Source organism: Pituophis catenifer, unplaced genomic scaffold (assembly GCF_029215685.1).
Source record: "Pituophis catenifer annectens isolate HBS135680 unplaced genomic scaffold, rPitCat1.0.hap2 SCAF_1, whole genome shotgun sequence".
Taxonomy (NCBI): Eukaryota; Metazoa; Chordata; class Lepidosauria; order Squamata; family Colubridae; genus Pituophis; species Pituophis catenifer.
The window spans coordinates 176,117,458-176,137,974 of NW_027256881.1; the positions used below are offsets into that span (position 1 = coordinate 176,117,458).

General features: G+C 36.1%; 1 protein-coding gene across 1 annotated transcript in view; it reads right to left on the reverse strand.

The window, feature by feature from the left end:
• Positions 1-20,517, reverse strand: part of UNC80 (unc-80 homolog, NALCN channel complex subunit) — a 186,147-nt gene that overhangs the window by 156,982 nt on the left and 8,648 nt on the right. The window contains exons 4-12 of the mRNA XM_070956783.1: positions 19,364-19,668; positions 17,053-17,176; positions 15,531-15,604; positions 13,787-13,926; positions 6,611-6,872; positions 5,726-5,860; positions 2,887-3,103; positions 1,572-1,715; positions 848-1,116 (exon numbers count right to left, since the gene is read on the reverse strand). Of these exons, the coding sequence (XP_070812884.1) occupies positions 848-1,116; positions 1,572-1,715; positions 2,887-3,103; positions 5,726-5,860; positions 6,611-6,872; positions 13,787-13,926; positions 15,531-15,604; positions 17,053-17,176; positions 19,364-19,668 (1,670 nt within the window). The remainder of the gene's footprint in view (positions 1-847; positions 1,117-1,571; positions 1,716-2,886; positions 3,104-5,725; positions 5,861-6,610; positions 6,873-13,786; positions 13,927-15,530; positions 15,605-17,052; positions 17,177-19,363; positions 19,669-20,517) is intronic.

A 20,517-nucleotide genomic window follows, 5' to 3' on the forward strand; every position in this document is an offset into this window, starting at 1 on the left:
TTTCTATTCCATTTAGTATACCTAATAGGCTACAATTAAGTCAAATATAGTTGATACTCATGTTTTTCTCTGCCTTCTGAAGGAAAATATATTCAAGACAAGATGTTCCTAACACCTTTTATGCCAACATACACACGATATGTTGGCATACTTAACATCTTCCAGGTTTGACAGATATTCATCTGTATCCTAAGTATCTTGCCTCTCCTCTATCAATATCCTGAAAAAGATCAATGCTTAGCATTGTGTAGCTGGTTCCTAAAGGATACCAATAAATTAATGTAAAGTCTCTCTCACTGAAACGTATTCCTCCATTGTAATTAAAGGTTCTGCATGCATGGAAGTTTAGAAATTAGCCCCTTCCACTAAAACAGCAATTTTATTTGAGTGTTTTCTGGAGTTTGAAAAGAATTCAACAAGATTTAAGCCTGCTGGTCACTCAGTGGCACTAAACTTTATACTTCTAAACTCACTGAGAAATGGGAAAATGAACTTCTTGATTTGCATTTTTAACCTACTCCATCCTTCAAGTGCAATGTGAGCAACAAAAATTTTAAGGCATAACACAGGATAAAATAAAATATGTGACAATATACTATAGAAGATCATGTTTTCCATATAATATTTCCATTTTTAACTAGAACTTTCTATAGGACCCTGGTTTCAATATAATGCTGTATTAAATTCTTCTCACTGAGAATTGGTTATATATTTTACTTTACTATTAATTGGTGGAATGATCTTTATGCAGGGCTGAAATGGAACAAGACTGCATACTTAAGGAATTTTGATTTGCATCATACAATAACTAGCACAGAAATGAATATTGCTTTTTCTTGATCATTACCGAAAGATCCAGCATGCCATTCTTGTGGACAAAGTTGCTGGTCCCATCTATGTGATCTGTATCTTCCAGGCAACTATAGTTGATGCAAGAATCGGTCAGACTTCGAGGGAGATTGGCACATGCCAGGGGCTCATGGGGCATTTCTGGTATGGGCACCTGGTTGCAGAGCTTGCGCATGTGCTCACTGAAGAAATCAGCATAGCCCACATTGAAAGAGGCCAGTGTGGTATTGAAGGTGGCCACCGTGATGGTGGAAATTTGGGAACGTACTGCAAGAGAGCATCACAGATATTAGTTCATTGGACAGAGCACTTGATATGAAGGTGTAAGCCGATTCATTTAAGTGCAATGTTCAGCTCTGGAACATTACAACTATTGTTCACAACTAATTAAGTGTATAACCACCTATAAGGAGAACTAAATAGAGGAAAGAAAAATCTATTGGTCTATTTTGTAATCCTTGTTAGATCGGCAACATTTGGGGAAATATTAGTTGTTCATACAAACTTAAGAGTTCAAACAATATATCATCTTTATCTACAGTAATTCCTCCAACACTGCCCTCTTCTGATTTAATAAGAAGACTCATTTATAACTGGGATCTGATATAAACACACAAGTCCTGAAAAAAATCCTGGGTAACTCAAAAGTTTACTCTAATTCTAACTAGTTGTCATCTGGACTTCTTCAAGAACTACTGGTATGTGCTGGAAAAATCACTTGCTCATATTTTTGAATATCACCTCACCATGGCTGTTGGAGTGATCTGGCAGGTCAGTAACCAAAGTATGATGGGAATGAGAATGCCGAGCACTCAGACTTTCCATCTCAGTAGCTGTATCAGAGCTGCCCCGTCTTGTAAATCTCCCTGGAGTAGGAAAAAAGACATGCATTGTGCTGTTAGTGCTGCAGCATCATTTTATTGTATTTTTATTTTTATGTATTTTGTTATTGTTTTATTTTGTTATTTCTTGCTATTCTATCACTTATTCAGGAATCATTTGCAAACTGCATAATATTTAAAATAAAAATAAAAAATATTATTAGGATTTACAGAGACTGTACTGTGCCCTTGTGGACTGTCACAATACAAATTTCAGATCATTATAATGTCCACTGATTAAAGAGACTTTGAATGAGGCACAGGTCAGCAGTCAATTGGTTGAAGTGATGGGTTAAACAAAGTTGGCAAACTGGTTTATTCTGAATTGGGTTCAACAGGAGCCAGTTATAAATAATATGGGATTTTCCCCTTGTTCAGCCTGTTGCCAATCAGTGGGTAGGGGTGAAGGGTAGGAAAGGTTATTTGTCTTTGTATTCTTGCTCAAACATCAACTGATTTTTAAAAAAATTCTAATGCATCAGTTTTATGGCTCATAGTGTTTGTTTTTGTTTTGGTGGGAAGTTATATACCTTTATTTTATTTTCATGGATCATGATTCTTAAAAGTACTGGGGTGAGCAACTTCAAAATCTGGAAATGACTGGGCATCTCCAGTTCAGAGATGTCCTGGAAATGGCAGCAAAACTTCAGTGAGGAGCATAGCCACTGCATTTGTTACTACAAAGGGTATGAATCAGTGATAAAGTGCTATAAAAAATGAAAATGCCCCTTTCCTTTCATGTAAGATGAAGAGACCAAGAAAATGAGTATCTCAGTTGTAATGCAGTGTGATCATTAAGTGACTTAAGAGCTTTAGGAATTTGATTAGAATGGATCAATGAGCTGGAAACAATCTGCTTCCATTGGGCAGAAAATAATTAATTCTCGAATAATTATCCAGACTAAGCAAACAACAGATATATAAGATTAAAAGAAAAATTTGCATAAGTAATAACATATAACAAATGGGATTCCTATAAGATTAAATTAATAAGTTATGTTGGGTGGCATTAAATGTTATAAATGGACTTTTAACTGCTAATGAAATTTTCCTCCTTCTTCACTACTTTATTCCTCATTTCTCCTCCAGTCTGGAGGAGATAAACTCTGGTTTATTAGAAAAGTTACTTTGTCTTCAGTAAGGGCCTTTTATTCACCTAGAATAGTGGTTTGCCACCCTCCTCTCTCAATGCCACGCCTGTCTTCACCAATCCCAGAGAAGCTGCCAAAAGAGAATGTGCTTCGAGTAGGTGATACATCCAAATGGTCTTCGTGGAGCAGGAAGGGCACTCCCATTCGACGTTGCCTTTTCTTCCCTGTGTGGTGGAAAGGAATAGAGCCCTTGCGTTCACGATCCTCCTTACGACTCTTGAACTGCAGGAAAAATGTAGAAGAAATCTATGCAGGACAACTGAATTGCAGAAAGCATGAAAGAGTTTCTTTAAGAGAGTTTCTTTAACAGTGAAATGGGTGGTATATAAATGTAATAAACAAACAACAAATCTCTTCTCAGACGCTCAGATTCTTGAAAATAACCTGGAATTAATTTGCTTTTTCTTTGGGCCTATACTGTTTTATCTAATCAGAGTAAGGGCAGGCAACATTTAGATGACCAAGAAACAGGCTTATATTTTTTTTCTAGAAGGCTGAAGATCCCACAGTATTAGGTTACCTCATAGTCATTAGCAATAGTAGGGTTGCCAGGTGTCCACTATTTGAGCGGAGAGTCCACTTTTTTCACATTATGTTCACTATTTTTTTTCACAAAATAGTGGACATTTTTTTTTTCAAAAGCTTTATGATGAAATGGTACATAATCTAAAGCTGTACAGTCTAAGAGAATAAGGATAGGAGAATCGCATTTTGTCTTTTTTTTCATTAAGTTAGAATGAGACAAAGATCGAATGCTCATTGCAATAATCACATTTTACACAACAGCGCAAAAAAATGCATTAAAGCAGTTATCTTTTGATATCGAAAATGTAGTGCTGAATGTTTTTGCTGAATTTTCGAATTCTGCAAAGAAACGAGAAGAGTTGAAATCATTTTTTGAGTTTTGCGAGTCAGAATTCCATGAAGTTTTGCGCCATGTTCCAACACATTGGTTAAGTTTGTTTAAAGCGGTCGAAAGACTTCTTTTAAACTGGATACCTCTAAAATCATATTTTATTTCTCTTGGATCTGATGAGTGCCATAAGTTTATCTGGAACCTTATTTCGGATCAGGAAAATGAACTCGCAAAGGACGATGAACCAACAATTTCAGAATTGTATTTATATTTCACGCACTTCTTCATGTCAATAATGCAAGACACCCTACTGAAGCTGGAAAGCAAGAAAATTCTTGCATATGATCTTCACATTATCATGTGTAAGCTGCGTGATTCTTTGCAAAAAAAATACGATGAGCAGTTTTTTGGAATGAAAGTTTTATTTGCCTTACGTAAAAAACATTTGCCTGAGAATGCCGTGCAAAAGTTCAAGAAAGAAGCCATCGACGTGTATCAAAGAGCCATTGCGTACCTAGAAAAGTGGTATAATTTCACCGATTCAGTATATGAGATGCTAAGTTGTTTCAATCTAATTGATCGCAATAATCCTCCAACTTTAGAAGAAATGACGAACATCTGGTTATTATCACCATGGCGAGAAGAACTTCCACCCAACACTCTCTTCGATGAAATTTCTGCCTTAGAAGAAGTTTATGTTCATCTGCAGGGCGATTCATCCCTTGATAAGTGGACGTACTTTTTCAAGAAAGAGCCAGCTCCGAGTTTACTGAAACTGTTCCAATATTGTGCATCAATTCCGGTATCAAATGCAAACGTTGAACGAATTTTCAGCGTCATGGGAAATTTGTGGACTGACGAACGTAACCAACTGCTTGTACCATCAGTTCAAAGTGAACTTTGTATATTTTTTAATATTTCTCAACGTTGTACTGAAATTAAAGAATTATTCCTTAAACACAAAGAATTGATCAAAGCTGCGCAGTCAAATAAAAAATATACACGACAGCAAAGTAAAATGTAATTTAATATTTTACATATTATTATAATATATTTGATGTTTTGAATTTTAAGTAAAGTTTTGAAGTGATTATTTTAATACGTGTTAAAATGTTTGTAAGAAAATATATAATTTAATTGTAATTTTTTTTTATTTTTTTACTACTTAACCCCCCCTCCCCCCGCTTGTCCGCTATTTTTTGGAAGCAGACCTGGCAACCCTAAGCAATACTGAGTTTCTCTGGATACTTGTCATTACAAAAACCTATTTTATTTTCATGTTTTTTTCTACTTCAAAAGGACTGGATACAGTAGTAATCAGGGCATATGTGGCTACAGGTACTTCTGAGCTACAATTTTCCAGTCCTGATTTAAAGTAACTGAACTAGGAAAAAATGTACGTTACCTTAATAATAAAGTTACAAGTGAATTTTAGCTCATTAGAAATGGTTGGGTTTTAGACTGATGGAGAGTGGGTTTGGGATGCAAATGGTGTCGTAAAATACAGAAGTGACCATGGAATTGCAGTGGAATATATGCTTAGTATATAAGATGGAGCTGGTGCCAATAAAACTGGAAAATATTAGGCTATGTGCATCTGGAGTTTGATTCAAAAACTGGACCTGGTTATGAAGGTGTGAAATGAGTGCACAGAACCTTTAAAAAATAACAATTTCCTTGCAGTTGCTTTTGGTTTGGTTGTTTCATTAGATGGAAGTTTGTTCCATGGTTTTCCAGTAGGTTTTTTTTCAAAATGAAAAGCAATGTGTACACAGCTTGGTGTCCTCCTGAGCTTTAGGTAGAAGCCTGCCATCTTTTCTTGGACACAGACTATACTAGGCCATAGATCTTAATTGTACCCTTCTATGAAAGGAGCAACAGCAAATATAAGGCTAAATCCAACTGCAATATTAGACCTCCATCTAGTAAAATGCAGTTAGTATGTCATTTAGGGATCATACATGGAATTTAAAACATTATAGTTTTACCTTTTTAAATATATTCATTCCCAAATCAGAGGAGAGATCGGGAACTGCTGGTCTCCTCAGGTTAGTTAGGGATACTTTGGCAAAAGCTTCGGTGCTTAATGATTTTTCTTCCTCATTACATTTCATTGTGAGATCCTACACTCCCCAAGAAAGACAAGAAAAAAAAAACCAAGCATGTAAAAAGCATGACCTTTTTGTCAGCATTTGTTTCCTTCGGATAATAGAGAATTTGAACCTTGTGGTAATGCTTGAACTGTAATGTTTTGAATATGAATAAAAGTTTTTATTTAGTTTAGTCATATTCAAACATTTCCAGTGTTAGCTGTTTCCTATCATTACAGACATCCTTCTGTCTATATTTCAGTTTTCTCTCTATAATCTTGCAGTGTTCTCTAGAAAGAACAGAGAACAGTCTTCACTGGCTACTTTGGAATCCTCATATCAGATTTTGTTTCTTGAAAGACTTATTATTCTGTAGACTTCAAGATTTAGCTAAAGTTGTTGCTGTTCCTAAATATCTGCTTATTTGTACCACTATCTGCACCTCTCTCTCTCCCCCACTCTCTTCATTGATTCTCAAGTTTGATAATATAGAAAAATACTAATCAATACATCCTCTACTTGCTTATGATTATAATGATGTCCATGATCTTTTGTTTCTCACTTTATTTAGGTTCTTTTAGCATAAGCACCCCCAAAGTAAAGAGACATAAGCAATCTACAACAAGTAAAGTTCAGTATGTATATCTAGAACTTCAATGATAATAATGAGTACTTTGTTTACAGAATTAAACATGAACTTCAATCCTAACTTGCAACTGAACTTTTGACCAGGTGTTAATGTTTAAAACTGGAAATATTAGCCATCCAATTGCCTGATTTTACCTGTGTTTTGTGAGTATTGACTAATGAAGGAGTAGCAGCCACCATGGAACTACTGCGTGGCCTTGGCAATGGTGGGATTTCTGGGTCAAATGATTTCTCTGGCTTTTCTTCTAACATGTGGCGCAGCCGCTGGAGATAATACATCAAGGACCATTGTGTGCCTTCCTCAGACCAGTGTGGCTGAAGCAGGCATCGTAATACAGCAACATCAAAGTAAGTGGCATAGCGGGACCTTTGGCATGGTGGGATCACCAAAGATACTCTGTTACAAAGAGCAAAAAGAAGCACATTAATCCAATCAATTGAGGAATCAAGTAACAATCAAGATGTGGGCCCCCAAATAACAGTCTGTTTCTTCATCCTGGATAGAGTTGTTAATATCAGCATGATCTTAACAGACAATCCCCAAATGTGGTAACCCATTATTTAGAAAAAAGGGAACACAAACTGATTAATATGAAATGTAGCTTTTATTCTAAGACTTAGGAGAGTGAAGAAGAATGAAAGGGGCCCAGCTGATCTTGAGCATGAATTTTAAAACTCAGCATTGTTGGGAAAGTTTCAGAAGGAAGAAACAGCCTCTCTCTGGATTCCATGAAAACCTGCCCAATTCTTCTGTCATCTCCACTGGGCACACATTTCAGATTCTCCTTGATGTATGTGATAATTACATTAATTAACTTTCAAACAGAAGGTCTTCATGATACTCTGGAAATTGCTAGTTTATAAATTGTGCTTAAAAACCAAGGGCCCAATCCCAACCAAAGGACTGATCTTAAAATTACACATGAATATACTCTTCTTAGATTGCCAAAAAATTGTTGGCTTTTTTTGGAATTGTTGAATACACTCCCATGGATCATTGTTCAGGGATAAAATTCCACTGCAAAGGATTCATAAGATTGAATATAAACATGATCATATTGCCCAGACTTATAACAACATAAACTCATAATTTTTGAAAATGTACAATGCACAAAACACAAGAATTAAAACATGTTACACTAAAATGATAAAATAATACAAGCAGCAGGCACCAGAGTATTTTAAATGATTCTAAACAACACGTGTATTTAAAATTAAATCAATAATTGAGTAAAATATGTACAAACAAAAATGGCCGAAAAGAGAATAAAATTATACCGGGAGAATCATTTCAGAGGTGAAAGACAACCACTGAAAAGAGCCATTCCTGTATACTGGTTACTCAGGATCTCAGCATTAGAAGATGCCAGAATAGGCCTCAGAAATTTTTCCTGGGATTCACTGAGGACAATTGGGAAGAAGGCATTCCTTTAGATAACATGGTCCCAAGTTCAGAAGAGCTTTATAGATTAAAACCTGTTCCTTGATCTCAGGAACAGAACAACTCTGGGAGTCAGTGAAAATAAAATTGGCTTAGTTGTAGTCAGAATTTTTTACTTTTTTGTACTAATTTTCCAGATCATATTCAAGAGCAGAATCTGGACAACTAACTTTCAGGGATGCTTTTCTTGCAGTAAATAGGAGGCTAAGGTTTATGACCTTCCAATTGTAGGATTCTATTCTACAATTATCTTGCCTGTAGCAATAGATATGTGCATTTGTAAATGCAATTAGTTGTAGGCATTTCTTCTAAGCATGTGTGTTTGAAAACTGATTAATCATCCATATCTCTATAAAGTGTTTCATCAATTCAATTGATGTTTCAATGGTGCATTAATGCTTCTCCTACCAGTTAATGGATTACTGCTTTCAACACTGTTTATATATTTAATAAAAAATATGTTAAATGTGAAATTATATATACTGTAAAATACATCTAATGAATTTTCTGCAAAAGCCTTGCTGAGATAAACATACCCTTTTGAGAGCATTTGTATTCTAACAAGGATCCTCTAACTGCTACCGTAATCTAGTTTGGTTTTTGTCAGTTTTAACTGAAATTGCACACCTATATGAACCCTAATAATACCACAGGAAAATGATTCCAATTGTCAGGGACAGATACAATCTTGTAAACAAACCATATCCATATTTTAACATTTTTCCAATAATGGTATCTGTATTTTTATCATAATCATTTTTCAAAATGTTCACAGCATGTATTACTTTTCATCAGGTTTATTGCTGACATTTGTAGTTTACTCTAACATATTTCCATAGAATACTCCCTCAGGCATTCCTCCACTTCAATAATTTCATCACTTGATTTTCTTTTGAATTATGTTCACTCTGCTGGGGGCTCCTTGTTTAGGCCATTCATCCACTTACAAAACAATGCTTCATTCCCTACAAAACGAATTTGCTTTTTTTCTGACTTTTTAAGCCTTAACCATTCTTTTCTCTGACTACATTTTCCGCTGTTACCCTTTCTCTTTACACAAGATACAATTTCTTTCTTTCATTCATTCTGCTTTTTGCAGATATATATAAATTCAGTTTCTTTCATTTTACCATGCCACCAAACACGTTCATCCTTCTCATTAGCACCACATAATTATGGGGCACCCTGCTTCATTTTTTTTCACTCCATTCGAGGTAGCTTTCATGTCTTCTTTCTTTATTGCCTGCTTTCCAGTCATTCTGACAGGAGACAAACCTATCTTTTAATACTTTTATACAAATATATAAAATTATATTGTTGTAACCACAGACTTAACATACAGAACTCCCTGGAGTTTTCCTTTCACTTTTGTTTCTTCTAGTTTCTTCCTTTCCTTTATTATTCATTTGCCTCCAAAATCCATTCTCAACACTGCAATAAAATTGTCTTCCACACATTTCCAAACCTCTGAACACTCTTGAATTCTTCATGAATTCTCTTGGTCATTCATCACAAACAATTTAGCCAATAATGATTTTAGTTTTATATCTCCTCTTCCTATATGTACTTAAAGAGCCTTGATAGTACAGTGGTCTACGCACCCTGTTATTAACACAGCTGCCTGCAATTTACTGCTGGTTCGAATCTCTCCAAGGCTCAAGGTTGACTCAGCCTTCCATCCTTTCTAAGGTAGGTGAAATGAGGACCCAGTTTGTGGGAGCAATAAGCTGACTTTGTATAAAAATATATACAAAAGTATGAAGGCTATTGCTTAACACATTGTAAGCCGCCCTGAGTCTCTGGAGAAGGGCGGCATATAAATCAAATTTAAAAAAAAAACAAAAAAAAAACACAGTTATATTTAGACTATGTATTTGAAACTAAAGAGAAACTCATCAAATAGTCACCATTCATTGGAGGTCTTCAAATGGCCTGTTCATATTTTCTGAATGCTATCATCTTGATTCTGCCCATCCATTCATGTCACTAGCAATATATTCTCCCCTGGAACACATTCACTCACAATGTTTCTCAGGTCTGGTTCTTCTATTATCACAATTCATTGCAGTATATCAGGCGAGTATCACCAACATATGGATTCCTGTTTTCATATGCTCCCATAACAATCTAGATGACAGTAATTCATATTTCCTAACACAGATTTTAACACTTTCCCCCTCATAATTGCACAAACACCTTCATTTCCTAGCATGTATTTCTGAATGCCACTTCATTCAGATCTATTACATCTTTTCTTTTTTATTAGTTTCACAGATGCTCAACACATCTATTTTCATTTCTTTTCATTCATCAATGCTGTTTGCAATGTACTCTTTTATTCCAAGTTAATCTGTAAAGCTTAGTTATCACCACTTAAATCCATAGATTTGATCTCTGCTCTCCTCATGGTTTTGATCAATCAGAGCTTTCACACAATGCTTTTTACTATGATAGAAAAGCTACAAAGCAGGTTACCAAACTTTGTTGTATCCATGTCCTATGTAGTATTCTCTGATAACAGTATGGACAATGTGGTACATTTCAGCCAGTATGTCACAAGCACCTGGAGCCCAAATTTACCTTGAATATGCCATTCTATGCATGCTTGGATATCTACTTTAGAAACTACCTTGTTTTCAACTAGTTTATTTATTCATATCTCACACATTGAATGGCTGAATAAATATAAGTATTCATTGTGACTATTGTAAGAAACAGTCATCTCATTTTTTTTCTGGATACTATATGATTCATTAAAGGATCCGCTTTTACGAAAAAGATGCAAACTGATATACAGATGAAAGAAAGTCTGACATTTTCCCCTTATAAATAGAATGCAAGTTAAATACAGAGATATTATCTTTCACAGAGAAACAAACATGTAAAAAATATATAACAGTGAGACTATTTGGGGAAGAAAGCTAAGGAACCTTTAGGCAGACATTTTAAATTAGCTCCATCAGAACTGTACAAAATTTTATTTAGCTGTGCTAAATAAAAACGATTCCTATTGTGCCCCTGTAACAGAATACCTAATCAATTGTTCAGCAAAGGCATTTTGAGCAAGTTGAAAGATCAGATAAATTACTGTTGATTGAAATAATTACATTCAATGTTTTAATTTCTGACATGCCTTATGCAGAAAAAAAAATGTTTCCCAAGACAAGTACAAATTTGTGGTTCACAGTACAAATAAACAAATTGCAAATGCATGTTATAGCAATATGTTAAAAAGGTTATCTATTTCCTATACACTTTAGATAGAACTTTGTTACAACAATGTCATCTTATTTCTACTATTAAGGGTTACCAGGATAAAATACATATTGAAGAAATTAATGTATTTTCATGCTAAGTAACTCTTTCTAACCTTATGCCTCATGCCTTATTTATTCACTATTGAGTAATTTTTAAAGAAAGAATAGATAGTATAAAATAAGAACTATTGTTATCATAGTACTATTTGGCAATTTAACAGAGTATTCAATTAATTGAATAGCGTGACAAATTCATTTAGTCCTTAGGTTACAATGGCAATTGGGACCAGAATTTCTGTTGTAAGCAATGTGGACATAAAGCACAATGTTACATGACCACATTGCTTAATGATGGCAATCACAGCAGTCCCCATTGCCATCGTAATCTCAGAACTGTGTGGATTGTTAAGCAGAAAGAGGCAGGAGTCCCATACAAGAAGTGTGGGTGGGTGGGTGAGGTGTTCAGGCGTTATGGGGGTGGGTCTGCAGGCAGGTGTGCATTACAGTGCAGGCAGGTAGGATTGCAATGGAGTATGAAATCCTTCAGGAGAAACAGCAGCAGGACTGGAGCCTCCTGCTGGCTTCCTCATGGACTTTGTTTGTGCGAAGCCAGCAGGAAAAGTCTCAAATGGGACTCATGAGCCCGGAGGATGCTATAACTGTTGTAAGTGTAAGCCAGTTGCCAAGTGGCTGAATCACAATTATATGACCAATAGTATGCTGAAATGGTCAGAACTTTGAGGACTGGTTATAAATTCTCCTTGTTCAGTACTGTTGCAACTTTGAACAGTCAACGAGTAGACTATCGATATATGATACTTTGTCATATACCTCTATGCTTCCTACAAACTCTATTAAGTTTCTATTGAAATTTATAAAAATTGGCATTCCAATTATTGCTTGAATTCTTTTAAATCTACAAATAATTATTCAGTGAAACATTTTTCATCTGTTCTTGTAAACATATCAGATTTTTCATGTGTTCTTGTAAATATATTATTAGCTCAAAGAAAAATTAGCAAAATTACTGGAAGAAATAAATTTTGTAAACATTTATATTACTTCAACATTGTTATATTTACTTAGCAGCATTTCTAGGTAAATATCCTTATGTTATTTCAAAGAGATAGGTAAGATATTAAGAAATTGTACATGGCAAGGAGAAACCCCTACAATTTATTTATCTAAATTAAGCAGTTACATGATGATGACAGTTTTAATCTTCCTGATTTGCAGCTTTATTATTGGCATATATTTTGACTTCCTTCTCTCTACGGGACACAAGCAATCAGGTAACATGCCTCTGTTAGTACAAGTAGCAAGTTATTATGTAATTCCTCAGGAATTCTGGGAAAGGTCTTGGCTTCATTTTTAGCAATAGCTCTGTTCTGTCTCCTGCATTAAATACAACAAAGTAGGTCTGGAAGTCATTTGGTTAGTCAGTGGTGTTGGTTTTTTCTAAATTATTTTTGTTCCCCTCCTCCCCGCTTCTCCACTTCTATTTCGCTTTCCTCTTCTCTCTTTCAGCAATTTTTAAAATGTACAATTTTTTTTTCTACTTAATTTTAATTGCACACTAAGCTCACTGAGTCAGTGATTGCAAACTTTCCCCAAAGGCCAGGATGTAATGATTGTTTGAATTTTATCGTCAAGGGCAGAAATAATTGTATAAAAGCTGGATCAGTAAGTAGAGCAAACAACATTTATTCTGTTCCTGCTTGTTGCTAGGCAACACCCTCTCCAGTTCCGTTTGGAGTGATCAATGAGTTCAGCAAATGAAGAGAAATTAATGACGCAGGTTAGAGACCCTGCCTGCAGCTTCATTGCCATAGTGACCACCCTTGCTCTATTTTGAACCTGCATATTTGAGGGGGGAAAGGACCCAATACATAGAAAATACCAATTTGATTTCCTGTTTCTTTTTAACCATCTGTATATGTAAGGCACAATCAGCCTTTTGACTTCTCACTGGTAAGCTACAGGTGCCACATTTCAACAATTTCATCAATAAGATTGTGTTAACTATGGATCCTGGTTGATAAACAGGGTTGGTCACATGTTTGTCCTATCAAATAAGGCATCCACTGGCTAGATCAGGGCAGGAAATTAAGCACTTAGATGTATTTCGTTTCAAGCTCAATATATAAAGAAGTTCCTCAGTTCATACAAAATGAACTATTATCTTTCGTTTTTTAAAAGTATTTTATGAATGAAATGTTTTCTGTTCAGCTTTTCAAGTGTGACAAAGTGTTTTAGGTGTCCAAGACTACAATTCCACAACGGCTAGGGGATTGAGGAGTATAAGTATTATACCCCGGCAGGACACTTGGGTGGATACAGCTGTATTACTGTACTATGTCAATCTGTGCTCAAAATGAAAAATGGCTGTGAAAAACTTGTACTTTAAACATGTTACAATCTTAGGGTTTCCAGTGGGACTTTTGGAGGGAAAGATGATTTAGAATAAAGGAAAGTAAAGGAGCACAAAATTATTCGGGCGCCTTAACTCTTACACCAAACTAGTTCTCTTTAATGGAAGATTTCGTAAATTACCCTGTGCTGAACTAATTGAATTGAAACTGACAAATTTTAACCTTGCAGAAGAATGCCTACCGAGGATAGGGGGTTCCTTTCCCTTGGGACCCTTGGGGTGAGATGCTTCCATCAATGGAATTTCCACGGTGGCAGCCCAGAAAGGCTCGTCTTGGTGGAACAGAGTCTGATTCTGTTGATTCACACACTATCTGCAGGCCAGGAAGAAACAAGGTTAAAATGCAGATTGTGTAGATGCACCAGGGAATCAATACTGTTGTGATTACTAATTAAAGCAAGAAAACCTCCAGATATTGTCTTGAAAGTTTCTGTAAGTTAGGATGGAAGAAAAATTGCATTTCCCAGTCTTAGAAATAAATTGAAATTTATTTAAATTTAAATCTAAATTTATTTTTAGAGCTTCTGGAATGAAAACAAATGGACATGATGAGACATGGAAAGAAAATAATATGTAGGTACATAAATAAATAAAGTTTATTGTCATTGTACGTGTATATGCAGTATATCCATACAACAAAATTCACATAACAGCCACAGATCAGACCCAACTCACATGACAATCCCCAGACACACCCACACCCACCAAAAATTCCCCACCCCTAAAACCACCCAAGCATCCACACTGGGATGATTACATCACCATCACTTCCAACAGCAGGTAAAGGCTCATACAATTTGTTGTATTTTGAATTGTTAAAATTATTATATGTCACTTAAAGAACAAAACCATCAAAAGAATGCCATTTTTAAATAAAATATGCACACACTCATTTTTTTGGGGGGGGACATATTGTAAACATGTCATACAATGGTTGTTGCAGAAGGACAACCTACTCACAAAGAGGCAGCAAGCATGACCAGTCACAAATACTTACAGGAAGGCCAGGTATGAAGCTTGCCCCATGTCAGCCCCTCCACCCGCATAAGATGTTTCCTAATAGTCCAGGTTAGCTTGTTCCTTTTTTCTGGCTAGGTGGGGATGATTGCAGGCCATACAATGGGGTACAGTCTATCATTCTTTTATTGCTAAACATTCTTATTTTCTAAGATGCTTGAAATGATGCTATTGATGGCTACTGTGTTTTGCAGCATTCCAGCTTCCCATTTATTTATCTGTTTTAATGTCAGATACAGAGCCTGGAAGCCTCAAAGGAATTGCTGCAGGGACACTAGTGCATATGAGTGCCAAGTTTCCTACCGCTATGACAGCAAGGCATTCCGTGCTATAAGCCCTTCATCTGTACTCTGAGATATAACCTAGATGAAAAATTGCCATCCTAGGTGCAACAAAACACAAGTGGTAAAACAAAAATAAAACAAATATTCAATGCCCCAGAAACCTTCAGGCACTGATTGAAATAGTTTATGGGCTCTTCAGCACCTCAACTTAAAAGGCACCTCAACATAAATTATGTGCAATTTCCCCTAAATCTTCAGTTCTTGGTAGCAGGGAGGACTGACTTGCTTAATCTATTTCACATTTCCTGGTGTCAGGAGGTCCTTTCAGTGAGCCAGGAGAAAAAGGTGGCTCATGGAGAAAGCCAAGGAGCCAATCAGATGGTCTATATACACAAATGACCCCCTTTTTGGTAGATATTGCTGTTCCAATTTCAATAAATATTTATACAGGGACATTTTATTGAATTTTCTGCCAATGGCTACAATAGAACTACCATTTTAAATGTATACTTAATCACAAGCCCAGGTGGCAACTACTGTTTGGAAGCGTTTTTCTGCCTGCTTACCCTGCTCCCACCATTGATTCCTATTACTCTCCCCAAAACAATATAGCCTCAGTGATTACCTCTGTATGCTCAGCATCCAAATTAGGTGGTTCACATGTAAGACCCTGGTTTTTGATTGGAGAACTCCTCTTTGCTGGCAAATTCAACAATGTGTTAGTACAGAAGCTTCATGAATCAAGCTTTAGCAATTCTGACAGCAGACTATACTTTAAATGACCCACTCTTTTTAATCATATATGAGTAACTAGTTATCCTCTTTAATCAATACAGAACTATATATCAGGGAATCGAGAATTATGGATTCTAAATCTAATTGCATCTTATTATAAATATTGGACAGATAGTATTGTGGGTGAGATCAGAATTAAAATTGTTAGGTGCAATTCTCAGCTTCTTTAAGATCTATAAGAAGTGATTTATGGTAACTAGGATTTTTTAGGAGAGGAGTTGTTAGATATAAGTTCTGGGCCACATTAGTATTACCATAAAAGATAAAAATTGGTTCACTGCATATGACGTTTGCCTTTGTTTTTTGGGTGAAGCTAGGCAACATCTTTATTATAAGTTACATTACATCATTAATACTGTACTTAAGATGCTGGGACATGATCTTTGACAGCGGCTGATAGCCTCCTGATATTTCCCATTTTTGGTCCTTCATATATTTCTCTATCATTGGGCTAAATGAGACAGATACTTTGGATGGAAGATACTGCAGCATGTAAGTGATTGGCAGAACTTGTGCTCCTCATCTTGCCCCGTGTCCTTTAAGCTCACTTGCTACCTACCTACTCCTGCAATGGATTTGAAGAAAAACCCATTGCTTACGTGAAATGCAGGGCCCCTTTCTGATTCATTTTCAACATTAATTAGCTAAGACAGTATTTATTTCTGGAAGTTCATGGAGTAGTCAGGCCAGAGAGCTCCATGTTACTGCTAAAATCAATGCATTATAGAATACAGTTATTCCACTATACCATTAAGTCAAATGAATTCACATACAATATCGCACTCTGCCAAGGTTCTCAACAAAGCTATACTCATGCCATCAGTATGAGTACATAAAGAATGTAAAACATGCCCCCTGTCAAATTCTAGGAATGGGAACATGTCAAGTAATTTAGTACTTTAGTCTCATATAACCCTCAGAATGTGACTCAAGGTTACATTTTAAAGGGCACCTATATTTTAAAATCTCACAAGTTTATCCTCTAATTGCAATCCACCTCTATGATTAGATTTATTCTTAAAAAACCCAAAGAGATAGTTTTCTCAACAATTTTTCCTTCTTTCTTGTTACCAGGAAAAGCTATATTAAAAATGAAGAAGCAGAATAGCTTGATTATTAGTGCTAGGAATTCTGTTGGTAAAAACAGTTTAGGCAATAGAAAGCCTCTCTTTACTGCCATCCTTTAAAAAAAAAAAGCAAGCAGATAATACTGTAAATCTATACTGATCCAATGGTCATAATAACTATAGTGTGTATATAGATGGAAAAGAACTTGTTTTAGTGTGCGCTCATATATACGTGCATACACACATGCACATACACATGCACACAACACATACAAACACACAAACCTGTGATTATATTCCTGATGGGTTTAACAAGTGCAGTAAAGGCAGTGACTTCTGGCTGTCTATGTTCCCACATTGGCTGCCAAATGACAAGACCACTGGCAAGACGAAAGGTCAGATCAGATTCCTAAAAATAATACAGCAAATTATTGAATTATTCTAAGGAAAAAGAATATATGTGTAAAACATTCCAATTCTAAAGCTGGTTAATTTTTTTTTCACATATATGCTATTTATGGTGCCAAATTAGCACTCAGATAAAGTGCTAATCTGACCTTAGCAAAAGGCCAGGTTAGCTAGGCTTTTAATTCGATAATCTAATTAAAATTACTGTAATTAATTAAAATTTAAGCAAAAATTACCGTAAACATTAAGATGAAGCAAGATTACTCCACCATCTCTCCCTCCTCTACTTTAGTTACATTGTCCAGTAAAGAAAAAATCTGTGGATCCTGTAATGCTCATATTTTGGCAAAGTCTTTTCAGTACAGGCAATATATCCCCTGGAAGGCAATACTTTTTTTTGATTAAAAATGAAAGGAGATGTGGGACTATTATTGCCACTAGAGTTTCATGGAATTGGTGTTCATCTCAGTCTTTTTTGCCCTTTTTAATCTCCTGTGCAGCTCTATTGAAGGAGAAGAAGCCAGAACAATAGCAGAGATAGAATAGCTATAAAAGGCTCACTTTGGTGAAACCTCTTTAGGACTCAAAAAAGACAGAGAAATTTAGAAGTCTTTATTTTAGCCTCAGTGTGTTTGGAATTAAAACAAATTACTTAAGGGGTACGGTAATCGTTGGATCAATTAATTGCATGTGGGAGTTTATGGACATCCTGGCACTGCTAATTGTGCCATGGGAACACGGCCGTGTTACGTAGCCTTCATCCTCCAAACCAGAAACAGAAAACATGATCAGAAACGCTAAGGGTATTTTGTCACTTTAAATGCCTCAACTATGACTAAGGCTCAGTAGGAAAAAGAATGAGTCATCTTTAGAGGAAAAACAGAGAACAATTCATGGCCTTTTTCATAATCCTCAGCATGCTTTGAAGACTTGAATTTAAGCTTTCCAGTCTCCATATGAGTAGTATGAATGAGCCCAAGGAGAAGTAAACAGGATCTTGTATTAAGATGATGACTAGTTTGGATAATAAGGAAGGAGCAACAGTAGTCACAGCTCCGTTATAGAGATAATGCAAGAATATCAAGACACTGTTTCTGGAAAACAAGATCATATGTCCATATTTTTGTCCCAAAGATGCTTTTACAAGAGGCAACTGGACTTTCTTATTTTTCTTTGAAGACGTTTTACTCAAGAAACTTCTTCAGCTCTGACTGGATGGTGGTGAATGGAAGGATTTATATTCCCTGTAGAAAGCTGGTCATTTGTATTCTTTTAGAGAGATGTTGAGGCCACCTGGAGGTTTGTCAGTGTCCTCAGGGTCATAAATGGGTGTGACACCTTCTTGGAACTGCTGAAAGGACTGTGTTGTGGAGCTGTGTTTTCTGCAGGATGTTTTCTGCCCTGTGACTTCAGGTTGAGAAGGCGACAACACAGACTCAGCCCCAACAGCCTGTGAACATACTGTGTTCACTGTGAACACAGGCACAGGCTGTTGGGAATGAGTCTGTGTTGTCTCCTTCTCAAGCTGAAGTCACAGTGAAGGGACACAGGGCAGAAAACATCCTATAGAAAACACAGCTCCTTTCAGCAGTTCCAAGAAAGTTCCACACCCATTTGCATTACTCAAGTGACCTTAAGGACATAGGCAAAGCTCCATAGCTTCAGTGACTCTCTAAAAATATACTATCTTTTTCTAAAGATATTCTATTTATGGCAGGCAAAATATCTGGATCCTGGATGAGTTTGAAGCCAGATGGTTGACTCTTTACACTAAAGAGGGAAAAAAATCTTGCAATCACCTCACACTCTTCCATATATAAATCAAATAAATAAATAAATTCCCTAATAAATGCAACATAGATGGAGACATGATAGTAGAAAAAAATCAGACTAGTTTCTTGTATCCACATACTACTTCCATCAAACACCAGATGTGCTAAGTAGTAGTTGTTATTTATGATAGCCAAATACTCCATCTCCTTTACAGCCTTTACAGCAGGGGTGAAATGCTCCCGGATCGGACCGGATTGCCTGATCCAGTACCAATTTTTCCTGTGGTTTGGCGATCTGGTAGCGATCATCGCCTAGGTGTCATTACTTCCTGGTTTTAACAGAAGCGTGCGCTTCCGAACCAGTAAGGAAGGTAAGTAGATTTCACCCCTGCCTTACAGCCATTTTAGGCACTTACTTTAATCCTATGAACCAGAGGAGCAAACAAGAACACAAAAAGCTCAACAGTGGCCATTGAATTCTGAAAGAACTTCCTTCTGCTGTTCTCTTCTTCTTCATTGGTACTGTCACATCTTGATTGCCCTGGAGATCCTTGGTTTTCAATCTGGTGGATAAAGGCACTGCTGCTTCCTCTCCAGCTTGACCCTCTGTCTCCTGATCCTCCAAAGTGGTCATGGCTGCAGTCTTGAGGTGCTTCTAGCAACATCCAATGTAGAGTGTGAAGGAGTTTTGTCTCAGCAACACCAAGTTTGTCCTGATGTCCTAGATGGAAAAAGATTGTGAGGACCATGATTAAATGGTGCAGCTTGAAAAGAAGCTCTACTCAAGTTGTTTACCATAATACCAAGCACATGCTACTGTACAAAACCAGCAGTCAACTAAATGAATCTCCTTATTTGTTGCCCATGCCCATCTAAGAAGACACTGTACTGGGCTATTACATTTTATCTGACAGGGTAATACATGAACTGTTCTACTTTAAATCATTCCTAAAGCTACTTATAAAACATAAACATCTCAATTTTTTCTACCCTGTTTCCCCCAAAATAAGACATACCCTGATAATAAGCCCAATTGGGCTTTTGAGCACATGGCAATAAGGCCAAGCGCTTATTTCAGGGTTCAAAAAAATATAAGACAGGGTCTTATTTTCAGAGAAACATGGTATGCTCTAATAAACCCAATTAATATTTCAGAAGGTATCATCTAAACAATGTTTCTTGGACTTTATCTTGTATTTATATTGCATTGTATTGAAAGATAGATAAGACATGTGTTTTTCTATTGAAAACATGCTTTTAATTATATTTTGTAAAAATATAAGCAATTATCGGTTTCCTGAGGACTTTTACTGCTGACAATATTTTTAGTATTATCACGTAGGTTTTAAAATCTAGCTGTCTTTCTATCACATTTTTGTGATTGACTGTATCCTTCCATGGTCCACCAAGCCACTCCCTGTGACAAGACTCTCCATGATCAAACCCTTTAAGATACCATTCTTCTCCTTTCATCATTGTAGTCCCTTTCCTATACAACCATCAGTTAATCTTGCCCTGACAGTTTACTGTGACATAATTTGCACAAAAGCAAATGTGCATGAAAACACAC